This window comes from Drosophila mojavensis, unplaced genomic scaffold, assembly GCF_018153725.1.
Source record: "Drosophila mojavensis isolate 15081-1352.22 unplaced genomic scaffold, ASM1815372v1 contig_74, whole genome shotgun sequence".
NCBI lineage: Eukaryota > Metazoa > Arthropoda > Insecta > Diptera > Drosophilidae > Drosophila > Drosophila mojavensis.
The window spans coordinates 12,342,102-12,355,942 of NW_025318899.1; the positions used below are offsets into that span (position 1 = coordinate 12,342,102).

Genomic DNA, 13,841 nt, shown 5'->3' on the forward strand with positions numbered 1-13,841 from the left:
TTTTTATTTTCGTTGTGTCGCTTTTAATGCGGTTCGTGTGGCCCATGAATGCAAAGTGAGCGCTTAAATTATAGGGTATTAAATTCATGTGGGGTGCTGCAAGTAATGTGCCAAACTTTATGCTATAATTTGGTCACAACGAGCGCCGGTCGCTTTTTGTTGTTGGTCTAACACAGATTTGTGGCCTTGCGACAGGAGCAGGCGGCGCATGGTGCGTATGCGTCATATCAGAGCACGCATACGCAGTGTAGGTCAATGCTGATGGGCAACGCCCCACGACCCCACAGTCGGCTGCAGCCCCCCTCACACACACAGTACAAAAAAAACTGCAGTTTCTCCCCTTTGCATGACCCTAACACAGACTAGAACTGAGTGCGTGTATGTGTGACTGTGTGTGTGCCAGTACGTGTGTGTGCGAGTGTGTGTGTGTAATTGAAACTTCCGCTTTGGTCAGTTAGCGCAATTTAGCAAGCTGCAAAAAAGTTAGACACGGCTGAAGTAACAGGCAAAGTGCAAAGTCCATTGCAGCTACTTGGCTTTCATTTCAATTTAAACTTTAAAAAGCCAACACACACACATACACACGCGTGTGTGAGTTTGCGTATGTGTGAAGCCACATGTAGAAATGAAAATTATTTAAAATGATTTATTTCACAACAATTTTCATTAGGCAACCGACCAACTGCATTGCAGGTTCATCCTTTCCTCTGCTCCCCTCTCCACTCCTCTGCCCCCTCCCTCCCTCCTCGCATGCTCCGCACTAATTCACTTTTGCTGATTTTTGTACAAAATATGCGAATGCTGCCTTGAGTTGAGTTGCCTTGGTCAACGAGCCGCAGCAGAACGAAGGGGCGTGGCGTGGCGTCTCTGTCTGCGTGTGTGTGTGTGTGTGTGTCTGTGTGCTTTCATACATGTTTCATATGAAATAATTATATATGCGGTCAGCTAGCCGCTTGCCTGCAGGCGGTGCACCATCAACCTGACCTGCCAGCTCCTACTCAGCTCTGCGGCCCCTCCCCCTCCACATCGCTGTTGACCCCCTCAGCCCTGCTCAATTTGCTTTTCGCTTAGCCAATGGCACACACACAAAAGTACAAAATAAAAATTAAATAAAAATGTTGCAACAGAAAAAAAAAAAAAAAAAAAAACATGAAATGGCTACAAAATGTGCTGTTGCTACATGTTCCCTGTTCCGTGGCGACTGCTGCATAACTTTTGCGGAAATTTGACTCTAGGGCGCAGCGGACACGCCTTCATAGCCCAGTCCGCTGCCAGTGCCTGTGCGCCAAAAATTAGTAGAAAAGAAGCAGGAGAAGAAGCGAAAGAGGAAGAGGCGTGGGGGGAGAGAGCGAGAGAGAGAGCGAGAGAGAGAGAGAAAAAAATGTATTCGCAAAAGCAACTAGAAAAAGGTTAACAAGCGTCAGTGGAGTAGTGCAGCTCAGGGAAAAGCACAACAACAAAAAGAAGTTATAATTTTTGGCAGGCAACTACAATAACAACAACAACAGCAGCAACGTTAATGAAAAGCAAGCGTGAAATAAAATCATAAATTTTGCAGCGCTTGCACGACAACCAGTGGAAAATAGCAGTTCGCAACTGTGTGTGTTTGTGTGTGTGTGTGTGAGTGGGTGGGTGTGCGTATATGTGGCTCTTATTTTTGTTTTTCATTTGTATGCGTGTGAGTTAAAAAGCTTGGACAGACTTGTGCCTGGACAAGTGCATTTGCGGTGTGCCCCCAAATGTATGCCACATTAATGCCGAGAGTGGAAAGATCTTTCTATGAGTGCGAATGTGTATGTGTGCGTGTGTGTGTGAGTGTGTGCTTGTGTATCGCTGTCTGTGTGCAGCTCGACATTAACTGGCAACAGAGTCCAACATCTGGACTATGCTTGGCCAGCAGCGGTCAGCTTAGTGTATAACTAAGTGTGCCTCTGTGTTTGTGTGCACATATCAGTGTATGTATATGTATGTGTGTAGGTGTTGGATTTTTAGCAACTAAGGAGGTGCAGAGGAAATAAAAGCGCTCCCAAACATCTGCTCTGCGCAATGGACAGAACAAGTGAGCTGCTGCTCAGCTTGTTCAGCATTAAGAGCATGAAAATTGGCCAAGCTTCTTTGTATTACGGCCAGACTAGACCAGCCCAAGCCAGGGCCAAGGCGACAGGCTAGGCAAGGCTCGCAAAGTATAAATAACGAAATATATCCTCAAACATTTACGGATTTTAGACTCAACTAGATTACTATTTTATTCATAAACTTAATAAAAATGTAGTAAAATTCATAAAGAAATTTAGATGTAACCAACGCTCTACAAATATTTTTCAGTAAAATAACAATATATATATATATAAATAAAAACTAAAAACAAATGAAAAAATAATTGAAATTTTAAAGCTTTTATCTATTTTCTGTTAAAATATTTATTATTTTAAAATTATTAGTTTTATTAAACCGAAATTTAAAACAAAAGATCTTACATATAAACATAAAGTTATAAATAATTCACAGCAACGCAATTTATCATCAAAATTCCCTTCTGCTGACAATGAAAAAAATAAATCGGAGGCATTATACGGCCGCGATAAAAGCTTTTTAGAAAGCTGTTTTACCCAGTCAAGTAAATGGTTCGGAACTTGACTAACATTAACATTAACGCAAACTGTAAAATTTAGCTTTTCGAAACACCGACTGTTAAGTATAACAGCGAAGGGAATGAAACATTTGTAATATATATTTTTGTAGAAAACGGTGTACATACTTTATTGAACTACATCTGTAGTATGTCGGGGCGCTAAAATATGTCAAAGGTAAATAATTTGTTGCAATTTACAGATCTTAAGATAAAGCGCGTTTTTTGTATGCAGGGTTGCAAAGCGGCTTAAAACCAGATCAGTTCGCCTGCCTGAAATCCCCGTTAACATTAACTAAATTTGATTACCTCGCAAGGGATAAACCAGGTAGTCGATTCTTTGCTTTGCAGCCCTTTTGTCGAGTGCAATTTACATATTTAACTAATAAAATGCATAGTTCTGTTAACAATTTGCGTGGCTGTGTGTGTGTGTGTGTGTGTGTGTGTGTGTGTGTGTGTGTGTGTGTGTGTGTGTGTGTGTGTGAGTGTGTGTGTGTGTATGAGTGTGTTAATATTAACATAAATATTCGACTATGATTAATGCTAATCTGATTGTTATTGTTGTCTATGCAATTCGTAACAGGACTTAAAGCAACAGCAACAAAGTTCGTAATTTCATTTATACAAATGTGCACAACATTTTAAATAACAGTCACACGCACACACATGCACACAATACAGTCTCTCACACACACATGCATAATAAACAATTTTAGCTATGGCTAGGGCCCCAATGAACGGCTCAGAAACTTGAAATTTGCACTATTTTTGCGATTTATCAACTGTTGATTGATTAATTTTATAAATATACATATATATAAGTATATAATTTGTGTGGTTTCTTTATGTTTATAGATCAGTGATAAATGCTTATCAGTAGCTGTATTTTCCTTTTATACCTATAGTTAAGTATTTTTTTTTCTTACTTTTTTTTTTTTTTTTTTTTTTTTTTTTTTGAGTCCAGCTACAAAACGTTGCATAAAGTTTGTATAAAAGTTGTTTTTGTTTTCCTGTTTAGTTAGTTTTTTGTTTTTGTGTTTTTCTTGACTAGTAAATACATTCGCTATATATACATATACATATACATATATATATATATATGTATATATTTGTACATATTATATATTCTATGTGGTATATAGTATGTTAGAAACAGCGGCTATAAAATCACCCGCCAGCCTCGGCCAGCATCTTGGTAACTGTGTAAACGTATTGCCCATAAGACTAACAATCATATTCAATAACTATATCTACATATATATATATATATATATATATATATATATATATATATATATATATATATATTTATATATAAATATATATATATATATATATTTATATATAAATATATATAGATGTATATATATATAAATATATATAGATGTATATATATATATATATATATATATATATATGTAACTCATAAGCGCTAATGTTCGTTAATGAAAAAAGTCTATTGAGGATCATCTGCGCGGTCGGATCAATCGAAAATGCAGACGAACACGCGCAGGCAGTTGATGCCCACCTTCTCCCAGCAGCCCTCCTCGGTGGATGGACCCTCATGGGCACGACGCATCTTCTTGGGATAGTTCTTTGGGCAGCTGCGATCGCTCAGATGGACTGGCATGCGGGCGTATTCAGCGCGTGGTGTGCGAAACTTTTCCATCAGCTCCGACTGCTGATCAGTGAGGTTCTTCAGTTTTTGGCCTGCCACCGAATAGAGATGTTGATTAAGCTCATGAATTGCGATTTTAATTTTTTCAACTTCAATTCATGGCATTTGCCATCACTCACCCTCGAGAGCTTTGCTTATAAGGGACGTCTCCAGGGGGGGCAGCAGCTCGATGCGGTCGCAGCATTTGCGGAACTCGTCTGCAGTCATGCGCAGATAGCGCGGCGCCAAGCAGAGCGGCCCGAGCACCATACGGCGATTGTCGGGGGTGGCATCGAGCTTTCGGCGCTGGCACTCTGCCAGACTCCAGTTGGCCAGGCACTCGAACAGCGTCACCTCGGATCTCAGCTGCAGTGTGTTGCGCTTGGCCAGCGTCTCCAGCTCCTCGAAGCGCAGCTCCAGAATGTCCGGAATGGTGAGCACCATTTCGGCTTGCATATCGATCAGCTGCAGCGTGTTGTGCAGCAGCGCCACGCCATAATCCTCGGTGGTAAACGGATTCGGATTGGGTATAAGATTCATTTGTGCCCCGTCACCCTCGGCGCCATTCACATTGCCCTGCGCCTGGGCCTGGGCCTGGGCCGCCTGCTTGGCCGCCGCCTTCGCCTTCGACGCCTGCTTGTGTGTGGTCATCACCGTCTGGTGCTGGGTGGTGAGCGCAATGCCCTGGTAGAACCAGAGCGCCTTGTATATATCCAGGGCAGTTGCACTCGAAATGCTGAGATCAAGTTCACGAATGCAGTAAATTATCTGTGTGGGCCATAAAACAGAATGCACACATTAATAGAGTAACAGCTTGGCCTCTCACACCTCTCCACTACTCACCAGATCGGGCACATTGAAGCGATCCGCCAGCTCGAGTATCTTCAGCAGATGCTTGTGGTCGCGATAGGGTAAGCAATGCTTCTCCATATAGCGCACAATCAGCTCGAAGTCGGCTTTATCCACGTTGGAGATCTGAAAGTGATTATCGCTTTTGCGCCCGCTATTCGGGCCGGCGTGAATTAGCTTTGCCAACTCGACGCTGCGTTCGAGCACCGACTTGCGCTCGCAGCGTATCATGTAGCGATCCTCGCCATTGACCACAATAAAATCGATGTAGGGATTCACAATGATGGGCACACCCGTGTAAATATTTGTCTGCCCAATTGAGTACTGCGGCGGGCCCATCAAATGGGCCGGCGGTGCACTTGGCGCCGGTGCAGTCTGAATGGCGTCGGCGTTGTAGCCGTCGGGGCCAAGGCCGACAGGCAAGACCATGCTGCAGCTTGATTTTGCTTCGTTCTCGACTTTACTGCACTCGTTGTTACTGTTGCTATTGTTGTTGCTATTGTTACTAGTGTTGTTGTTGTTGTTGTTGTTGGAGAGCTCTACGTTTTCTTGCTGTGCTGACTGCTCTGGATTTGTCTCTGGCTGTTTCGGCTGCTCGGCGTGCTCGCTTTGTTGTGACTGCTCTGTCCGCTCTGGCTGCTGCTGCTGCTGCTGCTGCTCTGCCGGCTCAGCTGCTTCGTACGGCTCGGTGTCCCGCACCTGCAGCGCCTTGTGCACCAAAGCACCCACTAATGGCAACTTGGTGATGCGCTCCCTCTTCGTCAGCTGCTGCTCCAAGTAGCTGGGTGCGCTACGCTGGCGATTCTTATTGCCAGGCCGCCGCTTGGCCAACTGGAAAGCAGAGGGCAGAGGTTAATGCATCCATATGTTAGCAATGAGCTCGACTTATATGAATTGAAACAATCAAATATTAGCATTTCCTCGCACTCCAAATTATATTACCCTAAACAAACTCGCTTATACTAAAGGCAAATATGAATCCAGTATATATACAACTAATTATCTAAAATACACAAAAGTAATGTGCTAGGTGCCTAGAAGACATTTAATTTGTTCTTATCTATGCAAAATAGCTTTGCCTGACACTTCGAAAGCTCGTCCACGCTTATCTACGGCCAATACTTTTAAAGCCAATTGGCTGTAGCTGCCAGTTGAACAGTTATTTGTGTAAGAGATAGGCCAAAGTTGAGCGGAATCAATTCCTTCTGTTACAGCCAGTAAATAGAGAATTAGTTTAGAGGGGAAACACCCGTTATCTGTTATTAGTCAGCCTCGGCTATCGGTATCTCGCCACAGCAGTCAATCAATAAGCTCAATATTATTGGCTAAATAAGCAACTAAAGTGCCCACTCCGACTTTATCTCTCAATTAGTACACTTGAGCATATAAATCGTTTAATGTCTAGTTATTATTACTAATCGCTGATTTTTTCGCGCGATCGTAAATTAGTTAATTAAGGCACTCGACTTAGGGGCAGTGCCAAAATTTTGTGATTGGCCAGAGGTCAATCGTTTGATTGCCGCCAACTTGGCTGCAATACATCATTTATCGCCATAAATCATATGGCCGACAATCGCGACCATATCAAACAGCTACAAGTCAGCCTATAAATTGTAAAATGCCCCCGAAAAAAATCAATTATAGTGGCCGAAAAAAGCTCAATCGAACAGTAGGTCCCCTTTGTTAGATACCCTGCAAATTTAAAACACCAACAGTTGGGTATCACATCCGGCTGAACAAGTCATATCACACTATATATAAATAGATTTATTAGATTAGTAGACACCATAAAACAAACTTTCAAATACCTTTAGAGTGCATATGTATCTAGCTACTCTGGTGTGGGTAATACGAATATTGGCTAAAGGAACTTAAACTAGTTGAATATCACACAAGATGCATGAATGCAATTCACAAATAATTATAAATTTGAATGTGATTTATTTAGAATATAAGTTTTTGTGAGACTAGACATTGTAATTTATTAAGAGCACTAGATTTGTTTTGTTTGAACTGTACATTTTTTTATTGACACTTGATTGAGATTAACATTCTTCAACATAGAAATTATATATCACGCATTTGCTTAGTAGACTTCCCCTTCTCACTACATTCTTGGTTCTATAAAGAGACCCTACTATTTGTGCTATAGCGCGGCGTAACCCCACCTAAACGTCGTGTGTTCAGAGACTACAATTTTTTATCACAGTTTGATTCGCCATTTGCTGTTCATGTTGTTGTTGTTGTTGTTGTTGTTGTTGTTGTTGTTGTTGTTGTTGTTGTTGTTGTTGTTGTTGTTGTTGTTATTATTGCCCTAAGTAGAATGCAAACAAAATTAATTATGGCATGCCATGATTGCCAAGAAGTTGGCAAAATGAAAATAAAGTTCAAATATTAAATAAAATATATAAAAGAAAACACACACACAAGTACACAATCTGTTTGAACAGTTGTAAGGAAGACAACGTCGGCTAAAGCTGATGCCGGCTCTTGACATCGACATCGACAACGAGTTGAACATGAATCGGCTCTACTGCTCCCCTTGGTCTGGTGACTTAGTCGAGCACCCCGAAGATTGTAATGTGCTCTCGATATGTTTTATACGATATATTTATATTTGCTCAATAAAGAAATTATCGAATGCAAATAAATTTATGATGTCGAACGTTTTACACGACGCATCGTTATCTGCACAGCAGCTGCCTGGCCGCTCAAGCTCAAGCCGACCACAGACTATATACTTTTATATAGATTTCATATATATATATATTTTTATGTGGATCACAATGGATGAATTAGCACTACGTTCGTAATCATGATCTGAAGCCATTGCTTTTGTTTATTGAAAGTCTCCCATGGACGGGTGGAGTGGGCGGTGGTTTATGACGCCCGGTTGCTGAGCGGGAAATCTATCCAAAAAGCTATCCAAAATCAAAGTTTTCAAGGTGCGCGCACTTGAACTTTACACACATATCAGCTACTAGATGTCTATATAGGACTGAAAGTCGATCGGGCCATGCAATTCTTACATTTTATAGTTTATTTATGTGGCCGCTTCTTATCACTGAAGGCTCTTTCCAACAATCAATCAAATGCGATTTATTTTCGTTTTGCCTTAACTTCTCTGCATGTGTATGTGTGAGTGTGTGTGTTTGTATATGTATGACACATTTTATAGTATAATTTATTATATTTTATTTTTATAGTTCCGAAATTAATATAGGCAATTAATTCCGCACTACTTCGAAGGGTGCGAACTAAACGCGGCGAGCTAAGAATTTCAACTGCCTTATTTTCCGAACAACTCCGACGACGCTGGGCCGATATTTGGCGTCGACGCTAACGTCGACGTTGACGTCGACTCGCTACCGAATGCGAGTACAAATGCATACCGACATTTTATAGTAGATATGTGTGCGAGGACTGTAGAAGATAACACGACTATGTGCTCTGCATAAAATATATTATATATAAAAAATTGGCATATAGTAAATAATGAATAACTATACTTAATCATCTCTTTGTTTCTCAGCTGCGTATATCCTTATCTTCTGTAATATGTGTAACTAATTATTCCAACAATTTGCAATTCAGCAAAAATATATTCACAGAAAAATCAGCTCCATGTAAAGTGAACTCAAAAGCATATCAAATTTTATTTGACTTTGCTTCACCTACATATGTAAGTCCCTTAGCTCTGAAATTGACTAATGAAATTACAAGAACTTCCAGATGAAGTGCAGCGGAAATGGACAGCAGTACTTCGACTTGAACGACTCAATTATCTATGTAATTTATTCCGCAAACAGCATTCGGCAAACAGCAAATAAATAATTTTGTGCCAAATAAAACGAAGTATAGCCGCTGCCAGAGCCACAGCCACAATCAATGTTTGATTTTCAAATTATCAAAGCGATTGCAGAGCAGCGATCTGGGCGTGAGCGTGGGCGTTGGGTGTGCCACTGCGTTCGACTCTGGATTTTGGGCTGTGTGGCGTAGGCGTTGCGGCCCCTGCCTTACCCCAACCTATGCGAGATATTTGACAACTGTAATTGTTGTCGACGCGTTCTGTTTGCCCACGAATTATGAGCAAAAAAAAATTTTTTTATAGATAACAACAATGAAGAGTTTAGCCAAATCCAGCAATGGCAAAGCAACAACAGCAACATTTATCAGCAACCAAGGCAATGGCAAAGCTGCAGCCTAAATAGAAATGCATACACAAGAGGGCGGTTTAATAAGTTGGCCTAATCAACAACGTATCTGTATCGGTTATCGAATATTTGTTAACGATGTGTGTATCGGATTTTTACAATATGCTATCTGTTACCGATCATATTTTATCGGACATCGATAATATGTTATCGGTAGCGTATATCTGTGATCGATAATTTGTTGTCGATAAGGTGTTACTATTTATCGAAATTTTTATAATACCCGATAGGAAGTGATCGATAACCGATATCAAATTATCGATAATATATTATCGGTGATCTTTGGCCCTCACCAGATTATCACCATTACCAGCAACCGATAACAGTTATCGATATTTTGTTATTGATTCAAATTCTGCTATCGATTATCGATTATCTATCTGTATTAGTATCGGTATCTATATTGACTGTGCATCTGAAATGAGTCACACTACGCGCCTTAAGAACATCACTCTGTAGCTCGCATAGCGCGGCTCGAGCTAAAGACGTATTTACACATGACAATATTGTTGGGCTGAGAGGTTAGGGTCTCACTTAAAACTGTTAATGAGTCGTCATCGTCGTCATCGTAACGGCGGAAGCTGCTGCTGCTGCTGCTGCGTTACAGTTAACAGTTACATATCGCGCACGCATTACCTTGACATTGTGTATGTTCGACTGCGCCTCAGCTGAGTGGCAGGCTTTGTGGGCAATGTGACTATGCGACGATTCGACTCGGCGGCTTCCTCCATGTAAAACTCGAACAGATGCTGAGCATTAAAACCCGTTTACGATTGCCATTATCATGAACACGTAGTAACAGATCAAATATTTGTATTCATTGGGAAAATTAATTAGCAGAGCGCAAAATACAAAAAGCAAAAACGGAAAGCAACAACCAGAAGCAAAGTAGGAAAGCCTTTTAATTAGTTTAATTAAACATAATTATGCACAAGGCAGCAAATTGTAAACAAATTCTCAACTATTTCCAAGTGCCAGCCGGCAAAGCTATGCAAACAAACAAACACAAACAAAATATTGGAAGAACAACAACTGGAATATGCGTAGCCAATTTCGAAAATGAAAACGCACCTAATGATCAATGGGAGTGTTTATGTACCTGTAGCCGCATGGGGAGCCAAGAATTTGGCGTCCAATTCTGGGCCCAAAAATAAAACACTTGGCCGGCCACAGAAAAGTTCAGCGTGTTTGTGGCCGAGTGCGATAACCCACAGCTCTATAAATAAAACGGTGCATTCAAATTTTGCCAAAAAACAAAAATGAGCAACATAATGAAGAGAAAGTGAAAATGGGGGCTAGAACTAACGAATATTTCACGCCAACTGTTATCTCAGACTAAGTCTCTGATCTCCGAATAGCTAAAGATCTAAAATTATACGATTGGCTAAAGAAAACTATATTTGTGGCGTCAGTTGTCTTAGGAACTAGTCAACATATTAAAGCTGACCTAATGAGCATTTAGAGACTTCATATCTAATTGCGTGGAAAATGCAATCGAACTCTGCTTGGCCCCCTAATACATGACGAATTGTTTTGAAGCCTGTCAAATGTTGGCGCACAGTGAGGTAATTTGATTTGCAACACAGCTCGCGATTCGTGGCGACTTGCACTGAGTCATAGCAGATAAGAGCGCGGAGTCGTGGTGGCCTATGACAGGATTACAATGTGCTGACAAATGACATCATATAGTGCCACTGTAAATATCACGTGTTGGCTTCACTAATACTAAGCCTAATAACAATAGCGACCATAAAAATTATTTTGCTGCACTTTAGAGCTGAGCAGCAATGAGTTGTGCGATTCGAGAACAACAAATGACGAGTCCAAAATGCAGGCGCATACATACATATATGCTTTTTCTGTTGGGTGTGTGCCAAGTGTTATAGCAGACAAAAATGGTGAAATTAAAAAGTCAGCCATAGACCCGGCCGGCGATCATAACAACGGCAGAACACAAAAGATGCCAAAGCAATGTGTCAGAGCAATCAGTCAAGAGGCCAAACACTCCGGGAGGCCGACAATTGAGTCATTAGCCAAATTAGACAAATTGTAGCAGCCGTAGCATAACATAAAATCAATAAAAACACTATGTATATACATATACATAAATAATGTATATGATTGAAACTAAAGTTAACAAAAAGAGCCAATCAAACTTATGGAAAACAAAAGAGAAAACTTTCACCTGCAAGCCAAAGCCAGAAGCAAAGACAAACAAAACATGGCAAAGTAAACGTGGGAAAAGAACTCACCCTCAGCAAAGCCCGCCCTACGCAACATGTTCCATGTTCAGCTGGGGTGGTGGGCGGGCAGCTGGCGGGGCTGAAAGTGGAGCACGCTCTCGCTCTCATCACAGCAGCGACAAACAATAAGGGAAATAAGGCAAACGAACAAATTTTCATTTGCAGCGGCGCGAAAGTCAGCGGCAGCTGTGAACAAATTGCAGGGTATGAAGGTGGTGTAGACAGTGTAGGTGTGTGTGTGCGGGTGCGGGTGCTGGCTAGGCCAATAGCCAATATCAAGTGCGAAACGATGGCCGTTAGGATTTGCGGGGATTGAGGTCGTCACCAACTGGCAGTCGGTGTTGTTGATAATGATGTTGATGTGAGAGTGCGGTGCCAAGGGCGCGTTGCAGCCAAATGGACGCGACTCACAATGGGCAGAAAAGTAACAATTGACAACGCGGCGTATGCGCGATGCGACAGCCGAGCCGAAAGGCAGCCTCAGCTGATGTTGCTACTGTTGCTGTTGTTGTTGTTGCTGCTGCCTGAAACACTGACACACTGAACGAGTTTTAACACACATACAACTTACATATACAAACACGCACGCACACATGTAAGAAACTCTCGTTTGCTTCCTTTTAGCAGGCGCGTTGTGTGTGTGAGTGTGTGGGTGTCTGTTTGTACTCGTGTCTGTGTCTGTTTCTGTGTCTGTGCCTCTGTCTCTTATGGATACACAATTTATGCTTGCCAATCGCTCGCCTATGTTTATATTAAACGCTTTTATTATGATTGCGGATGCCAATTGAAACTTACCCCAGTTTATGGCTGCAAATCGTATAGTATACTAAGACAATGGCACAGATTCCTTTTGAATTTGTTGAAGCTTATTCAGTCGAACCGCCAAACGAATCGATTTGCAATATGCCCGATTAATGTTTAAACAAGACACAAACTGCATTTGTTTATCACACAGATGATCTTCTTATAGACATTATATATATTGAACATATATATATATGTATATATATATATTCTCTTCGCGTATTTATCGAGCAGGTTTTTTTTTTTTTTTGCGCGCGCCGTGCCAGAGCAATTCGAAAGGCAGCTACGACAACGTCGCTGCTCGAGAGCCGAAAAGCGTATATACAACAAAATATTTGGTGTGCCTTTATGAGGATTACACACACTCACACAGAGGCAGCCACACACAGTCACACACACAGACTCTCAGAGATGTCGAGAGTTGAGCAATCCGCGGCCAAAAACAAACCAAAGAAAAACATACCAAATTTCCCAAATTGGCGTTGCCACCGTTTTCCTCCATGTCAAACACAACAAATGCTTCCTGCTCCCAACTCTGGATGAAATAATGAATTTGTTAACTAAATGTTCATATAAGTTGATTTATCTTTATATTTATATATATTAATATTCGGTGATGAAATGTATTTGTTTGAGTTTCTTTGACATATTTCACATGAGCATCTGGCAGCATTGTGCTGGGGGAAAACTCTCGCAGCTTTTCCGACACGGACATGCGCACTGCGTCTGCCCGCTCTGCGCCTACCCACAGGTCGTATGAGTAATCGTCTGTTGTTCAGTGCAAGGCGCAACATATTCGAGCGTGTGATAAGACGCATTGTCGATGACGACAACGAGCCTACGCTCAACTATTCCACACTTTCGCTTTCCCCCGTTCAGACTGACAGCGAGAGAGTGGAGAACACGAAGAGCGGGAGACTCAATCTGTGTGAGGGCGAGAGAGAGAGAGAGTGCGAGCGTGTTTGAGGGCGCCGAGGCAATTTTTTTGGTAGGAGATAGGTCTTGTGGGCCCTAGACAACTGAGCGCTGCGTTGAGTGAGGTAGGAAATTTATAGCTGTTATCAGACAAACACGCACACAGACACATACACAGAGAGCGAGGCAGCCCGCGGGAAAGGCACGAAAACAAACAAGAATCGGGAACTAACGAAAACTAGGTCAAACCCCAGCACCCGAACCACCCGAACTGCCGAATAATTTCGTAATGAATTTTACAACAAATTTTAAAGCTGTGAAAAATTATGGAATAGCGAACATTACTAAACACTTGGAAACTGGAATTTTCAGGAAATATACAAGATGAAGTGCTAAGAAAACACACATTTTAATGGAGGGGCATATATTATAAATAAATGTCTATAATTTAGTAGCTGCTAAAGCGCAAAGTTAATGAATATACATCGATTCTAAACAAAGGAAGTTGTAAAACTATTAACCAATTTTAA

General features: G+C 41.4%; 1 protein-coding gene and 1 long non-coding RNA gene across 2 annotated transcripts; one reads left to right on the plus strand and one right to left on the minus strand.

The window, feature by feature from the left end:
* Window positions 1–4,067: 4,067 nt before the first annotated feature.
* LOC6582218 lies at window positions 4,068–13,019 on the minus strand. Its single transcript, XM_002007886.4, has 4 exons — window positions 12,860–13,019; window positions 5,130–5,966; window positions 4,427–5,054; window positions 4,068–4,339 (listed from the first exon to the last, which is right to left on the minus strand). Exons 1-4 carry the CDS (start codon window positions 12,896–12,898, stop codon window positions 4,113–4,115), a joined length of 1,731 nt encoding a protein of 576 aa, XP_002007922.2. The 5' UTR covers window positions 12,899–13,019; the 3' UTR covers window positions 4,068–4,112.
* LOC122757464 lies at window positions 10,941–11,481 on the plus strand. Its single transcript, XR_006357500.1, has 2 exons — window positions 10,941–11,045; window positions 11,125–11,481. It is a non-coding gene; the product is annotated as an uncharacterized LOC122757464 (long non-coding RNA).
* Window positions 13,020–13,841: the final 822 nt, after the last annotated feature.

What these genes read in the sequence shown, in the direction of transcription:
- LOC6582218 (XM_002007886.4), bottom strand. Translation starts at nt 12,898, where the DNA reads ATGGAGGAAAACGGTGGCAACGCCAATTTGGGAAATTTG. An exon ending in GCTTCAATGTGCCCGATCTG is followed by an intron (nt 5,055 to 5,129) that starts GTGAGTAGTGGA and finishes TGGCCCACACAG; the next exon opens with ATAATTTACTGCATTCGTGA. An exon ending in TATAAGCAAAGCTCTCGAGG is followed by an intron (nt 4,340 to 4,426) that starts GTGAGTGATGGC and finishes ATTCGGTGGCAG; the next exon opens with GCCAAAAACTGAAGAACCTC.